This window comes from Mesoplodon mirus (assembly GCF_964341445.2).
Source record: "Mesoplodon mirus genome assembly, chromosome: 11".
Lineage (NCBI taxonomy): Eukaryota > Metazoa > Chordata > Mammalia > Artiodactyla > Ziphiidae > Mesoplodon > Mesoplodon mirus.
In genome coordinates, this window is record NC_138987.1 from 24,522,011 (window position 1) to 24,549,989 (window position 27,979).

The 27,979-nt window shown below is 38.7% G+C and overlaps 1 protein-coding gene across 1 annotated transcript; it reads right to left on the bottom strand.

Moving 5' to 3' along the window:
• Positions 1–526: 526 nt before the first annotated feature.
• On the bottom strand, positions 527–27,969 carry DEPDC4 (DEP domain containing 4). The gene is given in 13 exon segments (XM_082635850.1): positions 527–748; positions 752–825; positions 7,375–7,453; positions 14,735–14,860; positions 14,949–15,008; positions 15,012–15,091; positions 15,702–15,770; positions 15,773–15,866; positions 15,868–15,916; positions 17,861–18,047; positions 24,295–24,440; positions 25,011–25,422; positions 27,837–27,969. Coding segments are annotated over 13 exon segments (1,599 nt in total). The 5' UTR covers positions 27,961–27,969; the 3' UTR covers positions 527–649.
• Positions 27,970–27,979: the final 10 nt, after the last annotated feature.

Here is a 27,979-nt window from a genome sequence, read left to right on the forward strand (position 1 = left end):
GGCTGGGTTGGGTCTTCGTTGCTGTGTGCAGGCTTTCTCTAGTTGCGGCAAGCGGGGGCTACTCTTTTTTTTTTTTTTTTTTTTTTTTTTGCTGTACGCGGGCCTCTCACTGCTGTGGCCTCTCCCGTTGCGGAGCACAGGCTCCGGACACACAGGCTCCACGGCCATGGCTCGCGGGCCCAGCCGCTGCGCGGCATGTGGGATCTTCCGGGATAGGGGCATGAACCCGTGTCCCCTGCATCGGCAGGCGGACTCTCAACCACTGCGCCACCAGGGAAGCCCGGGGGCTACTCTTCATTGCCGTGCGTGGGCTTCTCATTGCGGTCGCTTCTCTTGTTGCGGAGCACGAGCTCTAGGTGCACGGGCTTCCGTAGTTGTGGCATGCGGGCTCAGCAGTTGTGGCACATGGGCTTAGTTGCTCCGCAGGATGTGGGATCTTCCCAGACAAGGGCTCGAACCCATGTCCCCTGCACTGGCAGGCAGATTCTTAACCACTGAGCCACCAGGGAAGTCCCCACATATTTTAAGCATGATTACACTTACAATGCTTAGAGGCTATCCTATCTCTGAAGTGTAAGTATGGCAATTTGAGAAAACCACCAGAGGAGTTCTTTATATTGACAAATTATAATTTCTTCTCCCAGAAATGTTAATGCAAAGCTTCTGGATGGTGTTTTTGAAATTTCTTAATTAATTTCTTTTTTCGTTGCAAAGAGATGCTGGGGTTACTATTAATCTCAAGAGCCAACTAGTGAGGATATTGGCTAGTCCTTTCCTTTTGTTTTTCAAACTCCTTGTATGTCAAGCATTGGCAAATTGTGAAACCTAAAAAAAAAAAAAAAGTACAATTGGAAAAGCAAGTTAAAAAAAGAAAAACATGGGGGCTTCCCTGGTGGCACAGTGGTTGAGAGTCTGCCTGCCGATGCAGGGGACACGGGTTCGTGCCCTGGCCCGGGAAGATCCCACATGCCGCAGAGCAGCTGGGCCCGTGAGCCATGGCCGCTGAGCCTGCACGTCCGGAGCCTGTGCTCTGCAACGGGAGAGGCCACAACAGTGAGAGGCCCGTGTATCGCAAAAAGAAAAAAAAGAAAAAAGAAAAACATGAAAATGTACTTATCCAAACTGGCCTTATCCTGGACTTTTCCCCCCCAAAATGTGGTAGATAACATTACTTATGCTCATATTCTCTTTGCTTCAGAGTAATATTCTTTAGCAAAACATACACTGTCATATTTTGCAAACATTATTTTATTTGATTTCCAAAATAAATCCATGAAGTAGGAAAACCAGGAATTTAAGTGAAATGGCAAACAAATTGGAGGTGAAGGGGAGAAAAAAGTTTTCCTTGACCTTCTTACGGTCCTTGGCTGGGTCTGAGAAGTAAATTGACAAACACAGATTAACAGGAGAAAAGCATACAAATGTATTTAGTGTAAGTTTTATGTGACATAAGAGCCTTCATAAGGAAATGAAGACTCAAAGAAACAGACCTATGTACTTTTTTTTTTTTTTTTTTTTTTTTTTTGCGGTACACGGGCCTCTCACTGTTGTGGCCTCTCCCGTTGCGGAGCACAGGCTCCGGACGCGCAGGCTCAGCGGCTGTGGCTCACGGGTCTAGCCGCTCCGTGGCATGTGGGATCTTCCCGGACCGGGGCACGAACCCATGTCCCCTGCATCGGCAGGCGGACTCTCAACCACTGCGCCACCAGGAAAGCCCCAGACCTATGTACTTTTATGCCAGTTTGCTGAAGAGCGCACATTCCTTGAGAAACCTGACAGGTTAAGGAGAATGACGTAATCGTAATAAACTGGGGAAAACTTAGCAAGCCCTGTTTGTTTAGATTCTTCTTGGCCTCCCTTTGTCTTTGGAGATAAGGATACTCCTTTCCTCTGGGTATAAGGAGGCATCTCTCATATGAGGGTTTTATGGCCAGTTTCAGGGAGGAAGGACAAGGGGGAAGTAGGTCAGAGTGATCCTCCTGCTTCTGCATTTTCTCAAGCTCTTTCAGCTTAAAATATTCAATATGTCAGGTGCCATATTTTGGGGTAATGTGTCCTGAGCCCTATCAGAAGCATATGCAAAACATGGACAAAGAATTTCATGAACATGAGCAGTGTTTTTTCACTGCTCTGTGAGCTGTCTTAGCATGTACAGTCAACCAATCAACCAAGCCTCTCCCTACGCTGATCTATAGATGGGGACGCCTTAGCCTCCAGAGCAAAGCAAACCTCCACACCAAAGCAACTCTCAATCAGGGTAACCTTTGAAATCTTAAAGCCCATTAATATTAGGGGGTTTGCCTATTTTCACTATAAACACAGCTTCACTTAAACATACCTATGGTGACACCTGGAATTACACTGCCTCTGAAAACTTAAAATCCTACACCTAACTCTCTATTCAGAATCTACTGTCCTTCAAATAATAATACAATAATAACTTACGGGACTTCCCTGGTGGCACAGTGGTTAAGAATCCATCTGCCAATGCAGGGGACACGGATTCGAGCCCTGGTCCGGGAAGATCCCACATGCTGCGGAGCAACGAAGCCCGCGAGCCACAACTACTGAGCCTGCGCTCTAGGACCTGCGAGCCACAACTACTGAAGCCTGGGCGCCTAGAGCCCGTGCTCCGCAACAAGAGGAGCCACAGCAATGAGAAGCCCGCGCACCGCAACAAAAAGTAGCCCCTGCTCACCACAACTAGAGAGAGACTGCGCACAGCAACGAAGACCCAACACAGCCAAAAGTAAAATAAATAAATTTATATATTTAAAAAATAGCTTACAATGAGTGCTTACCATGTGTCAAACTTTTTGTACTTTTTCTCATTATATCTTCAATGTTCTAAGGTGTAAGTGTGCAGGTATTATTATTATCAGCCCTGCCTTATCGATAAAGAAACAGAAGCTTGGACCACATGGCTGAGCTAGGATCTGAACCTGGGATTGTCCCACTCCCAGGGTTTGGGATCCCTATACTATGCCATACTGCCTTTAGCTCTGTCACAACTCTCGTCAATCTCAGAGCGATGTGCCATTTTTCTTTGTTCATCATCTCTTTTTTCCCATCCAGAGTCAGACACATATCTGGTCATCTGAACCACTTTCTCACTAATTTGTGTCCTCAATTTTCTTGCACTCCAATCTTTCTGCAACACCTGACAAAGCAAAATTTCAGCCCTTAATCAATGCTTGAATCCACCTTTTACACTTGAACATTCAAGTAAATAAGTGCTGCTGAGAAAATTACTGTCCAAATTGGCATCACTAAAATTTATAATCTACTTCATCTGGATCCTCAGAATTACTCATCAGTCCATTTATTTGTCTTTTCTCAACTGCTTTTCCCATTCCCTATTTCAAACTATTCCCTTTTTCTCATGTCATCCATTCAATGGTCCCCCTACAACTCCTCAGACAATAGGGTCTCCTCCTCCTACTTTGTCAAGGAAAATGGATTCATCATTTAATGATCTCCTTCAACTTTCTACCTTGGACCTACACATTTATTTATATCCATACACACTATCAACTTTACTCTTCATACCCCTCCCCTGTTCGAGGCAAACCCTCGGTCCTGTGCCCTTGAAGACATTTCCTCCTGCCTCCTCCAGGGCCTGGCTCCATCAGTAATCTCTTTTGTCCTCTCAGCGGGTCATTATGCTCAAATCTCCGGCTTGATTTAGCATCGCCCCAGTTATTCCCAGCTTCTCTCTTCCCTTCTTATCATAGATCTACTCTTAATCTCTCACCCATTCATTCCTTTTCATCCCACTTGCAGCCTGGCTTTTGCCTTTCAAGCTACTAAATCAGCTCTCACTAATTGGCTCCAGAGAGTCCGGAGTAATCCTGATCTGCTGCCACATGCAATCCTCCTCTTTAAAATGTTACATTTCCTTGGCTTTACGAGGACGACTTCACCTCATTCCCCTTCTAACATTCCTTCTCTGTCTCAGTCATAGGTTCCTCTTTACTCACCCCTTGATGATTAGTGTCCTTTAATGTTTTATCCTGGACCTCTTATATTGCTCGACATACTCTAAATGACCTCAATTTCCACATACTCCCAGATATTTAGTTTTAGTTCATATCTTTCCCCTGAACTTCAAAATTGCACATCGAGCTGCTCTGCTGAAAATATCAACCAGAATGTCCCACACATATCTTAAATCAAAAGGTCAAAACAGATTCAATCATTTCCCTACACATGTTCCTCTCCTCTGTTTTTCTGTCTGAATTGGTGGCAGTCACCTCACCTGAAAACTTGAGAATTATCTGAGTCCCCTTTCTCTCGGACCCCCAGATGCAATCAAGTGTTGCCAATTTTACCTCCTAAATATTTCTCAAACCTGTCCCCTCCTCTCCACCCCTCTTGTCTCTGCTACAGTACAGGCCTACATGATTTCTCACTTGGACCATTGTAGTAGTCTCCTAACTAAGAACTCTGCTTCCAGTCCCCCTGGCCAACCGATTCTCCAAACTGCTGCTAAGCACTATCTAAAATATAAATCTAGCCATATCACTTTTTAAAAAATAAAAAATGCCTCCCCAGCTACCTAGTGAATTCCTTGGCTGCTAAATGAGGCCCTTCAAGATCTGACATCTATTTCTCTAGTTTCAGTTCCTGCCACCGCTCAGCTGTAATTTCTAGCCCGTACCTATTTTTGCTCACAATGTTCCTCCTGTCCAGAGTATCTCCCCCTTCTCCACTCCTCTGGTTTAGCTTGCATCTAATTCTTTAAGACTCCTACTAGGTATCATCTCCTCCACAAGCCTAGCCTGATGCCCTCAAACTAGGTCAGGTAATCCTCCTCCTCTAGTATTCTATAACCTCCTCTGGCTTGAACATATCCCTCTTATATTTTATTATGATTGATTTATAAATGGTTGTCTCTCTCATACATCAGTTCTTTCACTAAATTAATTTATTCAACAACTATGTATTGATATCTGTAACTACTAAGTGCCAGTTGCTTTTAACATGGAACATAAACTTATTGCAAGCAGGGGCATTATCTTATACATCTTGTATTTTGTGGTGCTATACAAAGTCTGGCACAGAGTAGGTCTTCAAAATGTTTAGTGAATAATTGAATGGATGGATGGATGAATATTTGATATCAGGAACATTTTAAATCAAGACATGAATTTCAAGTAATCAATTCAAGCATGCAGAAAAGAGCATACAACACAAAACATAGAAGCAATTAAAAAATTCAATTAAGTTGTATACTGATACAATCTGACAATTTTACTGAATAAGGGATAAACTTCAAGAAGAGATGAGAGTTAAGCTATTTAGGGAAAAATATTATCAGATAACTCTTCACTTCCCAAGTGCTTATAGCACACGGCACAATGCAAAGCACTTATATTCATTATCTCCCTTTAAAGCATATTGTTGAATAAATGTTGGATGGAAATAAATATTAAAATGCCTACAATTCCTCAATTTTCCTCAAAGCCAAAACTAATGAAAAATTGAATGTGAAAAGCTAATATAGTATGGCAGCCAAATGAAGTTTATCTTGAAATTAGTCAGATGAGATCTAATTAATCTAAAAAGATTCCAGATGTTAGGTTCGGAATACTTCGTTAGTATTTCTGTTTAACAGCATCAAACAGACAGGATGCATGTGGCAACAGACCTGTGGCCATATACCCTATGTTCAAAGAAGGGAATGGGAGGAAATGGCATCTATTAGCTGAGAAATTCCAAATAATCCTGGCAAATAAATGTATGCCCTACTCTATGAATATTTTTCTAGAAATTAGTAATGCCTTAGAAAACTTTTTTTTTTTAAGGAAGAAATGTTACCTACATTTCTAGTTGGTCAAGTTACTTAATCTAAGTTTCAGTTCTTACCTATAGAATGGGGTAATAATAATGCCTACATAATAGGTTATTGTGTAGAATAATTTCATAAACGCATGTTAGTGCTCAGCACAGTCTGACACAGAGTAGGGTTTAATATTAGTGTCAATTAATATTCAATAGTACTTAATATTTAAATAATAAGAATTTAAATATAGCATCTATGATTTATAACTATGTTATATTATTATTTATTTATTTATTTATTTATTTATTTATTTATTTATTGCGGTACGCGGGCCTCTCACTGTTGTGGCCTCTTCCGTTGTGGAGCACAGGCTCTGGATGCACAAGCTCAGCGGCCATGGCTCACGGGCCTAGCCGCTCGGCGGTATGTGGGATCTTCCCAGACCAGGGCATGAACCCGTGCCCCCTGCATCGGCAGGCGAACTCTCAACCACTGTGCCACCAGGGAAGCCCCCTATTATTTTTTAAATTATGAAATTCACCGTATTCTTCTCCTCTCATTTTGAGTTTATTTTTTATATATAAATTTATTTATTTATTTTTGTCTGAGTTGGATCTTCGTTGCTGCGTGCGGGCTTTCTCTAGTTGCGGCGAGTGGGGGCTAATCTTCGTCGTGGTGCATGGGCTTCTCATTGCGGTGGCTTCTCTTGTTGCAGAGCACGGGCTCTAGGTGCACGGCTTCAGTAGTCGCGGCTCGCAGGCTCTAGAGTGCAGGCTCAGTAGCTGTGGCGCATGGGCTTAGTTGATCCATGGCATATGGGATCTTCCCAGGCCAGGGCTCACACCCACGTCCCCTGCATTGGCAGGTGGATCCTTAACTACTGTGCCACCAGGGAAGCCCCCAATATTATATTATTAATATAAATTCTAAATATTTAACAACTACGAGGTAGATACTATTATTCTCATTTTGGAGATGAGGAAGGTGAGGCACAAAGAGGTTAAATAATTTGCCCAGGCAATTTGGCCCTAGCACCCAAAGTTATACCTATCACTTTATTTTGTCTCTCACATGACAATCTTAGGAAATTTGAATTTTAAATATTTTATGGTTTAAAGAAATTAAAAATTAAGGAATCAGATCAATTGCCAAAAGACATGGAGTAAAAAGAATCATGAAGCCTTTTCAACTGGGTAGGGGGAAGGGTTTAAGCTCCTTCTCTATAAAAACATTGTCATTTCCTAGAAAAGAGGAGGGAAAGAGAGAGAGAATGAAAAACAGGAGAAAGAAAAACAGTGTGCACAGGAGCAAGGAAGCAGGCAGGTGGGTAATAAGTGAGGGGAAGGTGAGACCTGGAGCAGCAATGAGATATAGTAAGTGTTTACCTTTTTAGAAGAAAGGTAATCAAACAAAGAGCTTCCAAAAACAACTAGAGAAGAACTTGCTCTGGAGATATTAAAAAATAACCTTAATGTAACCACCTTTTATAGCATTATATATTTATTACATACTCACACTTGGCTCCTTTCCAACTTATGTGGCTATAACAGTCACTTAATGATAAAGAAAGAATAAGACTGAATCAATACCTGATATACCATCTGGATCTTCTCCATGTAGAAGCTTCTTAAGTTTCTTACTAACCAGATCCAATAAAGTAACCGGTGTCTACACAAAAACAAATATTTTCAAATTTTTAATATGAATTTTTTTCTAGCAAGTAATCCAATATAGAAAAAAAAAAACTTCAATATTTTTGACCAATGCATAGGGGAAGAGGATTGCAGATGGGGAGAGGGGGCGGGTAACAGAAGGTCTCTGAATTATAAAGGGTATAAATACTTGAAATTCTTTTTTAGAATTCTTAAAATTCTATATTTTACTCCCACATATGTAGTATATCTGAAACTAGATTAACCAATCATTAGTGCAATGTTCTCTTATAATAATAAAAATTATTTGTACTTCCATAACAGCACTGGTCTAAATAATCTTACATTGTAATTACATGATCCATATGTAAATAGTAGCTCTAAAATACATAATAATATCATTCTCTTAAAATGGATAAATACTCCTTTTCCAGTTTTGGTCATACAAAAGAAATCCCAGATTATAACATGTATTGGGGGGAAATAATTCCTCAGCTAATATTGTTACAGAGGTCACCCCCTAGACCTACCAATGTTGAACCTCATAGCCACATAGCTCCTTCATCTTAAGCCCCAGGGTACCTTTCCATTAGCTTCTATTGTCCTGAAAATTTATGAACATGAAACCATCCCCATTAATTCATCCTGTCATTCAACAAAAATTTAGTAAATAATTTCTATGTTCCAGGACAGTTCTAGGTGATGAATAAGCAGATCTAGTCTGAACTCACAGAATTTACATTCTCATGTGAGAGAAAAGACAATTTTAAAAAATTAGCAAATACATAATATAGTTTCAGGTAATGATAACTGCCATTAGGAGAGCATAAAGCAGGATAAGAAGCTAGAATGAAGAAGATGGGTAGCTATCTCAGTAAGAGAAAGCTTTTGTCTTACTGAGAGGGTATCATTTTGAACAGAGGCCTGAAATGATGTGAAGGAGTGAGCCATAAAAAGAATTGGGAGAAAATGTTCCAGACATACAGTAGACAACACAGGTAAAGCCCTGTAACAGGAAAAAGCTAGGCATGCTAAAGATCCCCTATTATAAATACCCACATCTCAATCTCCCTGAAATACTTCATTCCCTAATCTCCAGAAACCAGTCATTGGAGCCCCTTCTCCCTGCTTCCTGAATCCCATACCCCCACTTCCTCCAGCCCACATCAAGTTCCTTTTCTCCCTTTGTGTCCTGCCACAATATTTGAACCAGCATGTTTCTTTACGACACTGCTAGTTCTGACATGAGGGGAGGTAAAAAATGAAAAAATCCTTTCTAACTTCTCAACCATATGTAGGAAAGAGGAGAATTCATTTACCTAGAGGAGGAGGCAGGGTGAGAAAGAAGAAAGTGGAGAGGCTAAGTGGTAAGGAAGAGGAGGGTAGAGAAAATGTTCATTCTAAATTCCTGGTTGGAATCTGGGACCCATTTCACAAGTAAGCTATAAACATGAATTTTGGTTTAGTGACTGTAGAATTAAACATTTATGTAACCTGGGCCCTATTCTCCATTTATTATATTTTTTGATGAAAAACTAGGTGCAGAATAACTAACTTTTTTTTTAAACATCTTTATGGGAGTATAACTGCTTTACAATGGTGTGTTAGTGTCTACTGTATAACAAAGTGAATCAGCTATATGTGTACATACATCCCCATATCTCCTCCCTCTTGCATCGCCCTCCCACCCTCCCTATCCCACACCTCTAGGTGATCACAAAGCACCAAGCTGATCTCCCTGTGCTATGCGGCTGCATTCCACTAGCTTCTGTTCTACATTTGGTAGTGTGTATATGTCCATGCCACTCTCTCACTTCATCCCAGCTTACCCTTCCCCCTCCCCGTATCCTCAAGTCTATTATCTATGTCTGCGTATTAATCCCTGTCCTGCCCCTAGGTTCTTCAGAACTTTTTTTTTTTAAGATTCCATGTATGTGTGTTAGCATACGGTATTTGTTTTTCTCTTTCTGACTTACTTCATTCTGTATGACAGACTCTAGGTCCATCCACCTCACTACAAATAACTCAATTTCGTTTCTTTTTATGGCTGAGTAATATTCCATTGTATATATGTGCCACATCTTCTTTATCCATTCATCTGTTGATGGACACTCAGGTTGCTTCCATATCCTGGCTATTGTAAATAGAGCTGCAATGAATATTGTGGTACATGACTCTTTTTGAATTATGGTTTTCTCAGGGTATATGCCTAGTAGTGGGATTGCTGTGTCCTGTGGTAGTTCTATTTTTAGTTTTTTAAGGAACCTATAGTGGCTGTATCAATTTACATTCCCACCAGCAGTGCAAGAGTGTTCCCTTTTCTCCACACCCTCTCCAGCATTTATTGTTTCTAGATTTTTTGATGATGGCCATTCTGACTGGTGTGAGGTGATACCTCATTGTAGTTTTGATTTGCATTTCTGTAATGATTAGTGATGTTGAGCATCCTTTCATGTGTCTGTTGGCAATCTGTATAACTTCTTTGAAGAAATGTCTATTTAGGTCTTCTGCCCATTTTTGGATTGGGTTGTTTGTTTTTTTGATATTGAGCTGCATAAGCTGCTTGTATATTTTGAAGATTAACCCTTTGTCAGTTGCTTCGTTGGCAAATATTTTCTCCCATTCTGAGGGCTGTCTTTTCGTCTTGTTTATGGTTTCCTTTGCTGTGCAAAAGCTTTGAAGTTTCATTAGGTCCCATTTGTTTATTTTTGTTTTTATTTCCATTTCTCTAAGAGGTGGGTCAAAAAGGATCTTGCTTTAACTTATGTCATAGAGTGTTCTGCCTACGTTTTCCTCTAAGAGTTTTATAGTGTCTGGTCTTACACTTAGGTCTTTAATCCATTTTGAGTTTATTTTTGTGTATGGTGTTAGGGAGTGTTCTAATTTCATTCTTGTACATGTAGCTGTCCAGTTTTCCCAACACCACTTATTGAAGAGCCTGTCCTTTCTCCATTGTATATTCTTGCCTCCTTTGTCATAGATTAGTTGACCATATGTGTGTGGGTTTATCTCTGGGCTTTCTGTCCTGTTCCATGGATCTATATTTCTGTTTTTGTGCCAGTATCATACTGTCTTGATTACTTAGCTTTGTAGTATAGTCTGAAGTCTGGGAGCCTGATTCCTCCAGATCCGTTTTTCTTTCTCAAGATTGCTTTGGCTATTTGGGGTCTTTGTGTTTCCAAACAAATTGTGAAATTTTCTGTTCTAGTTCTGTGAAAAATGCCATTGGTAGTTTGATAGGGATTGCATTGAATCTGTAGATTGCTTTGGGTAGTATAGTCATTTTCACAATGTTGATTCTTCCAATCCAAGAACATGGTATATCTCTCCATCTGTTTGTATCATCCTTAATTTCTTTCAACAGTGTCTTACACTTTTCTGCATACAGGTCTTTTGTCTCCTTAGGTAGGTTTATTCCCAGGTATTTTATTCTTTTTGTTGCAATGGTAAATGGGAGTGTTTCCTTAATTTCTCTTTCAGATTTTTCATCATTAGTGTATAGGAATGCAAGAGATTTCTGTGCATTAATTTTGTATCCTGCTACTTTACCAGATTCATTGATTAGCTCTAGTGGTTTTCTGGTAGCATCTTTAGGATTCTCTATGTATAGTATCATGTCATCTGCAAACAGTGACAGCTTTACTTCTTTTCCGATTTGGATTCCTTTTATTTCTTTTTCTTCTCTGATTGCCGTGGCTAAAACTTCCAAAACTATGTTGAATAATAGTGGTGAGAGTGGGCAACCTTGTCTTGTTCCTGATCTTAGTGGAAATGGTTTGTTTTTCACCATTAAGAACGATGTTGGCTGTGGGTTTGTCATATATGGCTTTTATTATGTTGAGGTAAGTTCCCTCTATGCCCACTTTCTGGAGGGTTTTCATCATAAATGGGTGTTGAATTTTGTCGAAAGCTTTTTTCTGCATCTATTGAGATGATCATATGTTTTTTCTCCTTCAGTTTGTTAATATGGTGTATCACATTGATTGATTTGCATATATTGAAGAATCCCTGCATTTCTGGGATAAACCCCACTTGATCATGGTGGATGATCCTTTTTATGTGCTGTTGGATTCTGTTTGCTAGTATTTTGTTGAGGATTTTTGCATCTATGTTCATCAGTGATATTGGCCTGTAGTTTTCTTTTTTTGTGACATCTTTGTCTGGTTTTGGTATCAGGGTGATGGTGGCCTCATAGAATGAGTTTGGGAGTGTTCCTTTCTCTCCAATGTTTTGGAAGAGTTTGAGAAGGATGGGTGTTAGCTCTTCTCTAAATGTTTGATAGAATTTGCCTGTGAAGCCATCTGATCCTGGACTTTTGTTTGTTGGAAGATTTTTAATCACAGTTTCAATTTCAGTGCTTGTGATTGGTCTGTTTATATTTTCTACTTCTTCCTGGTTCACTCTCGGAAGGTTGTGGTTTCCTAAGAATTTGACCATTTCTTCCAGGTTGTCCATTTTATTGGCATATAGTTGCTTGTAGTAATCTCCCATGATCCTCTGTATTTCTGCAGTCAGTTGTTACTTCTCCTTTGTCATTTCTAATTCTATTGATTTGAGTCTTCTCCCTTTTTTTCTTGATGAGTCTGGCTAATGGTTTATCAATTTTGTTTATCTTCTCAAAGAACTAGCTTTAATTTTACTGATCTTTGTTATCGTTTCTTTCATTTCTTTTTCATTTATTTCTAATCTGATCTTTATGATTTCTTTCCTTCTGCTGACTTTGGGGGTTTTTTGTTCTTCTTTCTCTAATTGCTTTCAGTGTAAGGTTAGGTTGTTTATCTGAGTTTTTCTTGTTTCTTGAGGTAGGATTGTATTGCTATAAACTTCCCTCTTAGAGCGGCTATTGCTGCATCCCAGAGGTTTTGGGTCACAATGTTTTCATTGTCCTTTGTTTCTAGGTATTTTTGATTTCCTCTTTGATTTCTTCAGTGATATATTGGTTATTTAGTAGTGTATTGTTTATCCTCCGTGTGTTTGTATTTTTTACAGATTTTTTCCTGTAATTGATATCTAGTCTCATTGTGTTGTGGTTGGAAAAGGTACTTGATACTATTTCAATTTTCTTAAATTCACCAAGGCTGGATTTGTGACCCAAGATATGACCTATCCTGGAGAATGTTCCATGAGCACTTGAGAAGAAAGTGTATTCTGTTGTTTTTGGATGGAATGTCCTATAAATATCAATTAAGTCCATTTTGTTTAATTTATCATTTAAAGCTGTGTTTCCTTATTTATTCTCATTTTGGATGATATGTCCATTGGTGAAAGTGGGGTGTTAACATCCCCTACTATGGTTGTGTTACTGTCGATTTCCCCTTTTATGGCTGTTAGCATTTGCTTTGTGTATTGAGGTGCTGCTACATTGGGTGCATAAATATTTACAATTGTTATATCTTCTTCCTGGATTGATCCCTTGATCATTATGTAGTGTCCTTCTTTGTCTCTTGTAATAGTCTTTATTTCAAAGTCTATTTTGTGTGGTATGAGAATTGCTACTCCAGCTTTCTTTTGATTTCCATTTGCATGGAGTATCTTTTTCCATCCCCTCACTTTCAGTCTGTATGTGTCCCTAGCTCTGAAGTGGGTCTCTTGTAGACAGCATATATACGGGTCTTAACAACTGACTTTTAAATGAGCTTTTAGAATACATTTCATTCAAAATTCATAAATGGGGGACTGCTTCTACTGTATACACTTAGTACCAACTTTTTCTCTAAAATAATGGAAAAGTAACTTCAGCTAATATTGACAGAACTGCTACAAAATTCAAACCCATATGTTTCTAATGACATGAGAAATTTTTTACACAAAAAAATTAAGAAGGGAACAATTCTTTATTGAGGCTTTGGAGAAATAATGCCACTAAAAGTAACACTGTCTGGTATTAAAATATACTAGTGAGGCTAAAAAATAATCGTTTTCTAAGACATTTCAAAATATATCAACAATCTGACAATGTCTTACTAACTTACTTGCTACTCCTGTTTCAAGTCATCATATCTCTTGCTCAGATTATTACAACAGCCTCCTAAAAGGTTCTCCTGCTTCTACCTTTGCCCCTCTATAGTCTGTTTTCAACACAAAATCCTGAGTTATTTTCGTAAATATCGGTCAAATGAGGCCACCACTGTGATCAAAACCTTTCATGATTCCCCATTTTATTCCAAGGAGAAGCAAAGTCTCTCCAATGGCCTACATGGGCCCCCATATCTCTCACCTCACCTCACAATACTGTCCCACCTGCTCACCACTTCCTTGCTGTTCCTCAGCACCCAGGCATGCATCACCTTCAAGGCCTCTGCTCTAGGAACCATTTTCTCTGCCTCAAGCCACTTACCCCCACCGTCATGGCCATTTGGTTCACTCCTCCCCATTCCAGTCTCTGCTCAAATCTCATTTTCTCAGTGAGCCCAACCTTGGCCATGCTGTTTAATACTGTAAGCTCCTACTAACCCACACCCTGGCACCCCCAAATCCCCTTAAACTGCTTTTTTTTTCTATTGCATTTATTGCCTTCTAGCAAACTATAGGATGATGATTTACTGTATTTCTTTTTACTGTCTCTGTCCCTCACTTGGATATAAGCTCCTCAAGGGCCTGCATTCTTTTTTTTTTTTTTTTTTTTTTTTTTTGTGGTATGCGGGCCTCTCACTGTTGTGGCCTCTCCCATTGCGGCGCAGAGGCTCCAGACGCGCAGGCTCAGCGGCCATGGCTCACGGGCCCAGCTGCTCCGCGGCATGTGGGATCTTCCCGGACCGGGGCATGAACCTGCGTCCCCTGCATCAGCAGGTGGACTCTCAACCACTGCGCCACCAGGGAAGCCCTTTTTTTTTTTTTTTTTTTTTTGCGGTACACGGGCCTCTCACTGTTGTGGCCTCTCCCACTGCGGAGCACAGGCCCCGGACGCGCAGGCTCAGCAGCCATGGCTCACGGGCCCAGCCGCTCCACGGTATGTGGGATCTTCCTGGACCGGGGCACGAACCTGTGTCCCCTGCATCGGCAGGAGGACTCTTAACCACTGCGCCACCAGGGAAGCCCAAGGGCCTGCATTCTTGTGTTTTGTTTGCTAATGTATTCCAAGCACCTAAAACAGTGTCTGGCACAGAGAAATAAGTTGAAGAAATTAATCAATATACTTGCAAATATCAACACTGTTTTAATTCTGCTTTCTTCTTTTAGTGGGTGTGGGGATTGCACATTATAGGCACTCAGTAAATTATTTATTAAGTGAATGATTTGCCTTTTGTCTGACACAAGTAGCTTAGTAATAAATGTGCCCAGGCAAAATGCCAGATACCTTTAAGAGCTCAGAGTGGAACTCCAGTAGAAAGAAGACTAGTTGTTCTGCCCGTACTCTTAATAATGATTTGGATTGCAAAACTGCTTTGGCAAGAGTTTTCAGGACCACCGTTTTGTTATCAAAGTGTAAACAGAAAGAGTAACATTAACTTGAATTATTTTTATTAAAAAAAATAGCAGAAGATTGTAAAACTGTTATTGCAATTTTTCACCTGTTTTTGTAATTTGTAGGCATTGGGTTCTGATGCAATCGCCATAAAAGTGAGTAGCCGTCATAATCCTTCTCTAACGTTGGGCAACAACAATCTTAGATATAGTTGTGTTGCTTCAAGTGCTTCTGTTCTTTTCTCATTTTCTGTTACATGGGTTACAAAGAAGACAAAGCAAGGGACAAAAAACACCCAGAGATTATAGTATGTAGCAGTCAATTAAAATGCTATGATACTGTATTTGGTTTGCAGATTCTTTTTCACACTTGAAAGTTTTTATTAGGAAATATTTCAAACACACAGGAAATTATCTACATAATATGCCAAACAACTGCATAATTATATCCAGCATTGTCAAACAGTAATTTGTTTTTAACATGAAATTATATGGCCACCTACAAAGCTAAAAAAGAGACATGATGTGTCACTCAATTTTTATTTTGCTAAAAGGTCATCTAATTAATACAATATTTCCAGATACCTTAGTTCTTTAATCCTCTAGTACTATATCAAAAGTTTTCTTAGAATGTCCCTGTGATAGAATTACCTTAGATCTAATTGCTATACTACAGTATTACATTTGATAGTACAGTTTACATGGCAGGCCAAGTGAATTGAAAAACGACTCCATGAAGTACTTTGACATCATAGAAGAAAAATATTAAAATGTAATACCCATATAATACATAAAATCTTCTGCAACTTGTATTATTAAAAAAGATTATGCAAAAAAACTGAAGTTTAAACATCTCTTACCTAAAAGTTCAATAATTCCTGAATGAATATCAAAATACTCATCAGTTAATAAGCAATCTCTCTCTTGATTATAATATCAAAGAGTAACTTCTTCTGTGTATTCAATCTTGTCTCTTCATTTCTGTTTTGAACTAACTGCTCGCTGACAGTAACTATTAACTGGTCTTGGGAAATATTCCAAGCATTCAATTGCTGCATTAAGCCAGTTATCAATCCTGGAGGTAAAAAACAAAGTAAAATAAATCAATGGTTAACGTTTCCATTTAACTGCCTAAAACATTGTTTGATAAAACAATAAAATCTAGTTTATAATTAACCAAATCTAAAGAAGAAACTAGTTTTGAGAATCTTTTTAATAATTTTTGCTGGATGACTGAAGGAGTAAATGAGAGGGAATAGCTTTTCTCCTCACCAAATACCACCACACCTTTCTGTACCTTTACTTTCAAGGAATTAAAATATTTGTGGGCCACCTTTTCATTTTTTGTTTCTAACTTTGCTAAATTTTGTTCAGAGGAGTTCATCTGTACCGTTCCATTCCACTGGTGTTTCCTCTCCCCTTTCCCACTCTGATGATTAGGTGCATATGGTTCTATCATTATTTGAAAATAAGATACCAAATATTTCCCTCATTAAGATGCACTGTTTATCCCACCACACACTGTTTTCCCCTTTTTTATCTCCCGACCTCAATAAGATAAGCAACTTAGGATCCTTTCACTCCTCCCTCCCTTCAGTGATGATTTTGGAGGCCTTTAATTCCCCCTTCTCCTCCACCTTCCCCACCCCCAGGTTTTGCTGAGATAGGTTAGTATTTATTATAATTTCCCTTAATACTATGTCCTTCTTTTTTTGATATCTTATTTAGCACTTATATTTTGTACATTCTCACACAGTCTTACCAGATCAACTTTGAATATGTTGTGTGTACATGTGTGTTTGTATGCATGCACATATGTGGGTACAAAATTAGGGAGAAGAGAAAATAGTGAGAGCGCACAGACCAAAGTTCATTGCCTACCAATATTTCCTTTCCTCTTCATCTGTCTCCATCTTGGGGTTCTGGTTATTTCTTTGTAGTCAGATTAAAATCTTTCCTCAAATATTTTCCTAGGAGGGGGTTCCTGAGTGATATATTCTATGAATTCTCGGTGATCCTCAAATATCTTTCCTTCTTCCCTCCTCTTCTCTTTCCCCTTCCATTTTCTTTTTTCTCCCTACCCACACCAACCCCTGTTGAATGGAACATATTGCCTAACGTGTGACTTATTATCTTCTAGCTCCTAGTGTTGCAGATGAAAAAATTAATGACAGTTGGATTGCATTTCTCTTGCAGAGACCCTACACTTTCCACTTGGAAGCTCATAAAGGCGGACTGGCTGCTGTCTGTTTCCTGCAGGGGCATCTAAAGAAATCCTGTTTCTTTGCTGGTGTCCCTATATTCTCCCTGACTCAGGGGCTGGGGAAGACTCATTTGCTGGGTGTTTCGCAGCCTGTTGAATTAGGAGCAAACATGTCATGTGCAAACAGGACAATGGTTGATGATCTAAGTGGGTTCACAGGTCTCTGATCATCAAGCTCTTTGTAGGACCTGAAGCTTTCTGGTTCTCAGGTTTGGAGTCTGATGTTCTTTTCTTGTTTGGCCCATGTGGGAGAAAGCATCATATCAGTTCTCTTTGCTGGAATCTCAACATTACACAAGGTCTTATACTTATGGTTCCTAGCAACTGATTTATGATAGGGCTTATTTCATTGGACTGTAATGTTTTGTTTCATGAATGTCTCCCCTACTAGACTGAGGATTCTCTTAAAGCAGGAATAAATAAAATGGTAAAAACCATGATGGTTGTTACTTTATGGTTATAAAATGGAAATAACAGAACTTTGAAAAAATACTCAGGGCTGGTGCAGGGAAAGAATGACTGACAAATCATGACTGAACTCATATGAATGAAACCACTAAGATTTCCAATAATCTCACAGGTCATAACCAGTGTCTTTCTATTTTAGATCAAATGAGAATTCACAGTGATTAATTTTTAAATCAATGATGGTGTCTGCTCATACATATGAATATGTTCTCACACCTTAAAATACCAAGGGCAAAATATGTGAAAGAACATTTTAGTTATACATTGACAATAAAAATGGTCACTCACTCAAGTAGACAAAAGCTTGGAATAACCTCTCTGTCGAGGCAAGTGTTTGAGATAACAAGATCTTCCTCTTTACTTAATTGGAGATTTTGTGTTTTAACTGGAGACTCCAAAATATTTTCTAAGAATGGAATGTGAATCAGTTGAAGAATATGTAGCAATGTTTGTTGTTTCCAAACATCTTCCACAGCTTAGAAAGAAAAATAATATAACTATCATACTAATAAATAACATATACATATTCAACCAGTATCATAGAATTCTTCCATTTCTAATAATACAACAGAAAACCTAATAATATAATGGATTAATTTGTTAGGATAATTTAAATTTGCTAAATTACAATTTTTCTTTTCAAGATTGACCTTTAAATAGACATCAGGATTATGAGCCATATTGATTTTATTTTCTGGCTATGTTAATTATAAAGTGATATTATCTAGCTTTTAAGGTGATCAATAGGTTAATTCCAGATATAAAAAAAACCTACTGGTCCTGCTTATAAATTATTTTGATGATTGGAGAGAATGAGATTACTAATTATTTATAATTTTATTCAAAGCAGAGATAATTGTAGTTAAATTGCTTTTAAATAAAAATACAGTATTAGGTTAATTTTAACTTGGGTTTCTGGTCATTCATGTTAAGAGTTAATAAAGTTTTTCATTATCCTAATTATCAGATCATCATTAATATTTTGTTTTTCCTTCAAATGAAACAAAATTACAAAAGCAACAGCTACAGTAAATCTCTTGTGGAACTTTACTGCCAGTAGCCTACGTATTAAATTTGGACCATAGTCATGATTTGTTTGGTTATAGAGTATTTTGAGTAGAATTAACTTGTATAAAAATGGGAGATTTCAGGCTTCCCTGGTGGCGCAGTGGTTGAGAGTCTGCCTCCTGATGCAGGGGATGCGGGTTCGTGCCCTGGTCCGGGAGGATCCCACATGCCGCAGAGCGGCTAGGCCCGTGAGCCATGGCCGCTGAGCCTGCACGTCCAGAGCCTGTGCTCCGCAACGGGAGAGGCCACAACAGTGAGAGGCCCGGGTACCACAAAAAAAAAAAAAAAAAAAAAAGGGAGATTTCATATAAAATTCTGGGTTTCAAGCTTCTCTTTAAAAATATCTTAAGAGGGCTTCCCTGGTGGCACAGCGGTTAAGAATCCACCTGCCAATGCAGGAGACATGGGTTCGAGCCCTGGTCTGAGAAGATCCCACATGCCGTGGAGCAACTAAGCCCATGCGCCACAACTACTGAAGCCTGTGCTCTAGAGCCTGTGAACCACAACTACTGAGCCCCTGTGCCACAGCTACTGAAGCCCGTGCACCTAGAGCCTGTGCTCCGCAACAAGAGAAGCCACCGCAATGAGAAGCCTGTGCACCACAAGGAAGAGTAGTCCCCCGTTCGCCGCAACTAGAGAAAGCCCACGCACAGCAATGAAGACCCAACACAGCAAAAATAAACAAACAAATAAATAAATAAGAAAAAAAATCTTAAAATCTCATGACACTGGGCTTGAATTAATGCCTGACCAAAGTTAGCTGATATGAATTAGTGGCTACCCTATTTGCATTGGCATGTCATTTCCAGCTCAACACAAACCTGACCACTTCCTACTGTATCCCAAACAGTGAAGTTGAGTGTCAGCTACCATTTTCATGGTATTGTCCTGTTGGTTTTGTTACAGTAGAAATTAATTTCCCTATAGTTATATCTCTTCCTTAAGTGGGAAAAGGAAAAATAGCCAAGAGGGCCCCACATTTCAAGCAAAACAACAATTTTTCCTAAACGTTTGAAAATGAAGTACTCACCTGCTTTCCAATCTGCCTGGCTCCTAAAGTCATCTGAGTTTACTACTTCTGAGTTATTGGCCCCAAATAAATCAAATTAGCAATCTTTTAGTAAAGGCTTGAGATCATAAGTAGCCTCTAATCAGTCAGTCCACATTTGTCGATACCAACCTTTGGGCACAGCTCTGAACCAGGTGCTAGAAAAAGATACATATATAAAAATAGTGGCCCTTCAGCAGCCACACCCTATGTAAGGAGGTAAGGATAGCCACATATGAAATGGATGAAGGCAAATTTTATCAAGTCACCAAAAAGTATGAATAGGTATATTTTTAATACATCCAAAAGTGGAAAAAAGACTATTTTTAGCAATAGCATCAAGACAGAACATTCATTTACTCAACAAATATTTATTGAGACCTGTTTTGTATTAGGCACTGTTCTAGGTTCCAGGGATATAGTGGTAACCAAAGCAGGCAAAATCCTGGCCTTAATGGAGCTTATATTCTAGTGGGGAGAGGGAGGCAGGCAATAAATAAACAAACAAACAAAAAGTGAAATATATGGTATGTCAACTAATAGTAAGTTTTATGGAGAGAAATTAAGCAAAAAAGGAGATTAGACTACATTAGGGGGTTAGTATTGCAATTTTAAATAAGATGTGTGGGAATTATCATTGGGAAGATGATATTTGAGCAAAGACCTGAAGGTGAGGGAGCAGAGAAATGTGCATGTCTAGAACATACTAGCCAAGTGCAGAGCTGATAAATAGAATAGCTAGCTCTGTGTGAGGAAATTAGACTCAAGAAGGATACTGTGGCAACACATATAGCCACCACCGTCAACTTAATGGAGCACTTCATACTCAATGATCACTGTGCTGAATGAAAGGGATCCAAGGGGATAGACTCTACATTTGAAGAGCATACGATCCAAGCAGCATTTAGCATAGCCTACACACACACACACACACACACACACACACACACGTGCATGCACATGCACATATATGTACATATGAGTGTATGTGTATAGACGCATAAATAAAAAGAAAATATTTATAAAATGAGGAGGCTGTCTGTGAGCCATTCATCCACTAAATGTAACATACCAACAGCTAAGCACTGGGCCATTCAACAGGGATACAACAGTGAGCAACGTAAGGACTGTCCCTGTCTAAGTACCTCACACTTCAGTGGGAAATAAAGACAAGTAAACAGGCAGTTTCATTAAGTGTGTAAATGTTTTGGTGGGAGAAGTACAGTGTGTTCAGTAGGAATCAAACTTTGTCTCAGCTGAGGAAACCTTTGAACAAACATATTCTTCTGGAAGTCAGGTAAAACAGATCAATAGTGGAATTGCTCCAGCTGATATTGGCATTCCCCTGAGACCTACCCCACAGAGGTGAGGTGAGGGAGAGGTTCTGCACCTTTAGAACCCCTCACATTTCTAAAACAACACACATATATTTCAAAAATATTAGTCATTATATTATCAGTAAGAAACATCTGTAAAAAATAAATCTCAGCAAAGGTGGTTCACCTTAACTCTACTTGTCACACAAATACAAATTTGCAAAAAGCCTGCAGTCCTGGGACTGCATTGCTTTACCACTGCTGGCAGATTTTTCAACTCAATTCAAATGAAATTGGTTTCTCAGTTCTGTGGGAATTAAGAAATGACCTTTCTCAAAAAAAAAAGAGAAACTCCATACTTTTATTTCTTGGCTGAAATGTATATAGGTGTGTTGCCAACTGCATACCTTTAACCAGCCATATTTTTCCAAATAGAAAGTGGCTTAATTTTTTTTGTTGGCCAGCTAATTATTTAATCTTATAAAACCAGATAGTTTTATATCTGAGGGGGTTGTTTTTGTGCTTGAGGATCACAGCAGTATCAGATTTCAGTGGATAATAACAACAACAAAAACTCCTTTCATGCCTGATTTGTTAGAGGTTAGAGATACTTCCAAATGCACTTTGTCCAAAAAGTTTTGGTATGAAAACGTAAATTCCAAAAAAGTTAACTTTTTTTAACTCATTAAATACAAGAACAACCAGCCAATTTTAAAGTTAATTCTCTTTTGCAAGCCTTTTTACAGAACAAAAATCAAACAAACAAAAAACCTACCCTAGCAGATTCAAGACTTTTGAACATAAAGAGATTTCCTATTAGTAATTTATTAAAGACTACTTCTCTCAAAACTATGTTTTATTAGAGAGAACAACTAAAATAGTTTTTTGTGTTTCTCTGTTCTGAGAGCTGACACATTCAGTTGCAACAAAGAGCAAACATACCAACTAAACATAACTTCAGTTGTACCCATTTTAGAATTTACAACACCTTGTTACAACAATAATGATAAAACACTGGGTAAAAGTATGGAAATCTAGGTCTGAATCTTGATGCCATTAGTTAACTGTGGAAACTTGGCAAATTATCTAACTTCTCTGAGTCTCCATTTCCTTGTCTATAAAATAAACAATCTAAACTAAATTAAGTCTAAAGTAAAACAGTGGTTCCAAGTCTTTGCTGATTTTTGTTTTAACATAAAATCTCCTTTTTTAGGGAATTCCTTGGCGGTCCAGTGGTTAGGACTCGGTGCTTTCACTGCTGTGGCCTGGGTTCAATCCCTGGTGGGGGAACTAAGATCTTGCAAGATGCACAGTGTGGCCAAAAAAACCAGAAAACAAAAAACTCCTTTTTTAAAAAGCAAAACTTAATAGTTATTGTTGTGTGACTTACTGTTTAAAATCTCTGGCTAAACACAATAATCTTAAAACTAAAGATATTCCTGTTTTCACCTAACATCTTTTTGTTAAATATGTTACTCATCAGAGCATATAAAAGTATATGTATCATTTAAAGAGTTTGGGAGATAGATGCAAGAAAGGGAAGAGACCTAAAACCCTGTTTTCCATTGTAGAAAATTACTAGATGTCCCTAAAACTGAAAAAGCATGAAGTAGCAGTATAAGCATGACATTTTGAGATGTGAGATACATTTACAACACACATGAATTACAATTTATACGTATTGTAAATGGTTGTCTCTGGAGAGGGGGAAATGGGTGAGAGGAGAAGAGTAGGGAATTATTATTTTTTGGTAACAAAACCTGTAGGACTATTTGAATGATTTACATTATGTGCATATATAACAAAGAAAAAAATTAAAATGTTTAAAAAAGTACATAAGAACGCCAGCTTTCCTTCCCTACCATGTCTTATTTATTTATTTATCTTTCTGAGTCTCAGTTTCCCAAACTATAAAATGGAAGTTTTACCCCTCACTTTACAGGGCTATTGTTAAATTACAGACAATAAATGTAAAATGCATAACAAATTGCCTGGCCCAGAGGAAAGCCCAATAAATGAAAATTACTTTTATGAGCATCTTTACAGATAAATTATATCCATCATTAGTTAGAAATTTCTAGAGGTACCCTATATCCTCACGGGAAAATGATGAGACAAGTTTTTCTTTTTCATTTGTAATAGGTAAAAACTGAACTTTTGTTGGCTCCTCTTCTTCAGCCTGTCCTCTAAATATTCATCTTTCTCGGAGTCTTCTTCTAATCCCTCTTCTTTTCTCACTCTGCACCCTTTCTTTGGGCACCGTGCATTTCCCTTATCACACTTATCCTAGTTATTGTTGATAACCTTTGCTCCTCCAGTGTGCAAATCATGCTTGTCTTACTTCCATCATGGTTTGACCACATGCAGTAAAGTGTGTAACCATTAGTGAATTGTGTATGCATCCCTCCTAATTGCCCTGGGTATGGGGCTCTTCTTTCAACTGTTAAGTTGCCTTATAAGGACAAAACCACAAGCAGATGAAGTAAGTGGTAAAGAGAATTAGAGCAATAGGTAGCCTAGCTAGTTTGTTCTGAAAGGCAAAGAGTAGGGAGATGTTTGGGAGGAGTTTATACAATGGGCAAAGGATATGCTCACAAGAAGATGGTCTTGCATTATAGATAATAAGGACTGGTAATGAGTTTGCATGTTTTTTTTTTCTGGTAGTAAGGACTGTAGCACCTCCAGTTAATCTGATCATGGTCACTGTAAAAAAATAAACTAAATGTTATTGGATCTACATTGCCTCACCTGTCTTGTCTGATGCAATCACTATGTAGAAGGAAACTCTTACGGGGAGAGGAGTAGAGAGTCAGTACGCCAAACACACTACTTCTATTGTATTTGAAAAGTCAGTTCTTGGAGACAGTAAAAAGATCAGTGGTTGCCAGGGGGGTAACGGGGAGGGAAGGAGGAACAGGTGAAGTACAGAGCATTTTCAGGGCAGTGAAACTATTCTGTATGATACTATAATGGTGGATACAGTCATCATACATTGTCAAAACCCACATAATATACACCACCAAGAGTGAACACTAATGTAAATCGTGGGCTTTGGGTGATAATGATATATCAATGTAGGTCCATGGATTATAACAAATAACCACTCCAGTGCAGGATGTTGACAGTGGGGGAGGCTGGGTATGTGTGGGGGGCAGGGGGTACATGGGAACTCTCTGTACCTTCTGTTCAATTTTTCTGTGAACCTAAAACTGTTCCAAAGAGTAAGGTCTATTTAAAAAAGTCAGCTCTTCTTACAAAGTTCGGAAAAAAATAATGAAAACTGAAATTACCTTCTTTTGAAAGTGGAAGAACAGGTTTGTCAACTGTGATGTTTGGAGATAAAGCCAGAGTCCCACTCATTGTATCAATAAGTTCCTCAATTCTTTCCTCACCAACCTCTTGTGCTAGAGGATTTGAAATCACTTTGCCTTCTGGTCTGTTAAGAAATAATATGTGAATTTTTCCATTACATACAGGACCAAAATTTCAAATATGCATTTTAATTTACTTATTAAAACTTATTTATACATTTCCTATTTCCAAAAAGGATGTCAGGCAGCTTACAATAAAAGATACAAGTACTAAATGTATTAAATAACAGAATATCACCAGAAGAGGATGTTAGGATTGTAAATAAATAGAAAAAAAAATATGTTAATTCTAAGGTTATCATGGCTGCTGTAGCAGAGTAGAAAATTTTTGCTCTAGTTTCGTTTCCATAACTTTGGCTTTATCTACTTTGGCTAAGTCATGTTTCAAAAATTAGGAAGCATATAATTCATCAGAGAAGATAAAGTTTTTCCTGGTACAAATTCTGAAATATTTATGTGATCGTGTCCTCCATAACAGTTTTAGAGCAAAGGCAGAAAAGATTAATTTTTACATGGCTATTTCTTTTATTGACTTCTGAAAAAACCAGAAAGCATAATATTCAAGGTTTGCTCAATGAAGACTGTTCTGCCAGCAACTAAAAACAATATATTACAGTATCTTGGTTAACACTAACCTTAAAGATTCCTTTGCTTTTATTTCATCATTTAACCCAGTCTCAGAATCCTTTTTTCTTTTGCAAAAAATGTAAGATGATTTATTCCCTAGAAACCTGTAGAGACTATTGTTTGAATCCTCAAATTCCAATTCCTTTTCATTTTTGAATAGCTTCATTCCTACTGGTTCAAATACTTCATGGTTCATTAGAACTTGACAAAGACGAACTCCTTTAAGATGAGAGATATCATTACTACTCAGGCACATATTTTGCATAAGATGACTTAGTACTACATCAACAGCATCAGAACCAGTAAAACAGTCTTTGTATGTTCGTAAATGATGCCTCCTTCTTTTTATTTCCACTTGAGTCTGAAGGGAGTGAATAATACCATCCCATTGCTGAGTAGCTTGAAAAGGACCAGAGCATCCTGAAAAAAAAAAATTAAACATATGTTTCTAACAAATTTAGATTACACAAAAATATGTAAGTTTTTTTGTTTTGGCAACCTTATGCTTTTGTATGGCATATCTGCTAACAATGCCTTTCTTAAGTTTCTTCTCTTTCCATCTTGTGTAAATTATAATATGTTTACTAAGTTTGCACATGTTCATCTGCCAATAAAATCAGAGTAAACCTAGGAACTTGCTTTACTGATATGAAATATACTACTATGTGAATTTATACATCCTAATGTTACATGCTTAATAACTAGCTAGACTTAGTCTTGAAGAATATTATTTCAGGCTACATTTAAAAGGAATGTACACACACATTGGAGTCTTGATTATTACAGAGATGTGGCTTCACCAGACTCTGCTTTTCCTTTCTTCTTTTTGCCATTTTGAACAATGACAAGCATTGCATGAAAGAAATCTAGGGCAAGGAGCTGAAAAAACTAACCAATTTATCTGCCAGCTGTTCTTCTTGAAAAATAAAAGTTTGTGAGGAATAATGAAAATCTGAAAACAATGAAAATGTCCAGTGCCTGGGGGATAGTTAAGTAAATTATGGAATAGCCTTATTATAGGATATTAAGCAGCCATTAGGAAGAATGACATTTATAGCATGGAAGGATTTCATTAAGTAGTAAAAACAAAAAACCAATGAGGTTGGGCAGAACAATTTATATACTATCATCCTAGTTATGTAAAAATGAATTTCCAACCTACATACAAATATATGTAAATAGAAAAGTCTGGAAGGATAAACCTCAAAGTAACCTTTAGGAAATAGGTGTAATGAAAGGATACTCACTTTTTAGAATACATATTTCCAGTTTTTATAACGTACATATATAATTTTTTCAATTAATTGTAGACAGTAAAATTTTAAAATTGAGATATAATTCATATTCTACAAAATTCACCCTTTTAAAGCATACAATTCAATGGGTTTTAGGTACATTCACAAAGCTGTGCAGCTATCTCTATTATCTAACTCCAAACCATTTTATCACTTCAAAAAGAAACCCAGGGGCTTCCCTGGTGGTGCAGTGGTTGAGAGTCCGCCTGCTGATGCAGGGGACACGGGTTCGTGACCCGGTCCAGGAAGATCCCACATGCCGCGGAGCGGCTGGGCCCGTGAGCCATGGCCACTGAGCCTGCGTGTTCGGAGCCTGTGCTCCGCAACGGGAGAGGCTACGACAGTGAGAGGCCTGCGTACCGCAAAAAAAAAAAAAAAAAAAAAAAAAAAGAAACCCATACACACATGTACACTCTTGATACTATGTATAAAATAGATAACTAATGAGAGTATACTGTATAGCATACTCTCTGTGTATAGCACAGGGAACTCTACTTAGTGCACTGTGGTGACCTAAATGGGAAGGAAATCCAAAAAAGAGGGGATATATGTATATGTATAGCTGATTCATTTTGCTGTACAGTAGAAACTAACACAACATTGGAAAGCAACTATACTTCAATAAACATTAATTAACAAAAAAAGAAACCCATAGTTAGCAATCACTGCTCATTCTCCTCTACCCCAGTAAATTTTTATTAAAAATTTTTTAATAAGATAAGGGAATATGTTGAAACATCTAGAATGTTGTTTCCAGATTTTCGTTTTTGTTAGAATCTGAGAATTTAAGCTCTTTCTTCCTCTGACTATGAATAACTGGAAACAGGATGTCCAACTTTACATAATGGTCTGATGTTTAGGACAGAAATAAAAGCCTATCACCTTCAAATGCCTTCTGTAACAGAAGCTGTCGGTCTGTCTGTCCTTGAAGTATTGGCCTGAGACACTGTGGACGGTGCATAGACAGGAGTAGGGCGTGGAGGGCAAGGAGTGGAAACGGGGAGAGGTTGAGGAGGGAGTAGGGACTGGGTTAGGGTAGGGTGGGGTGGATAAAGCTAGGAGTCTATGAGCGGAGGAGACGGGTATTTTCCGTCTGCCTCTCTAAGCGTCATTGAACAAGTAGGCTAGGTTAAAGAAATAGTCCTCGTGCTCAAGGACTTGCCATCTAGTACTTTTAACCCCTTGTTCTAAGTGTAGCCCGCTGACCAGCAGCAGTGGCATCATCTGGGAACTTATTAGAAACGCAGAATATCAGACACTACTCTTGAATCGAAACTGCATTTTAACAAAGTTCCCAAATGATCTGTGTGTATATTAAAGTTTGAGAAGCACCGCTTTCCGGGACGCCCCAAGGAGAGTAGCTTCTGAAAAGGCCCAGTGCCCGTCCTCAGCGGGACTGAGAGAGCAGGTGGGCCGGGAAAGGGGCGGGTCCAGGAAAGGTGCGGGCCCCAGAGGCCTGAGGCGCGAAGTCCAAAGCGCCCGCTCCCCTCAGCCGTCCCCCCGCTTCGGTGCACATTTGGCTAGGATCTGAAGGTGTACCTGTCCTCCTTTTCCGGCCGAAAACATCTCTAGGGCTCACGAAACTCGACACTCTCCGCCCTGGGCCGAGAAGCTGGCTCTGGCTGCCAAGGCTACGGAACCGCGGAGTCAAAAGAACCGCCATAAACTCGTCCGCCGGGCTC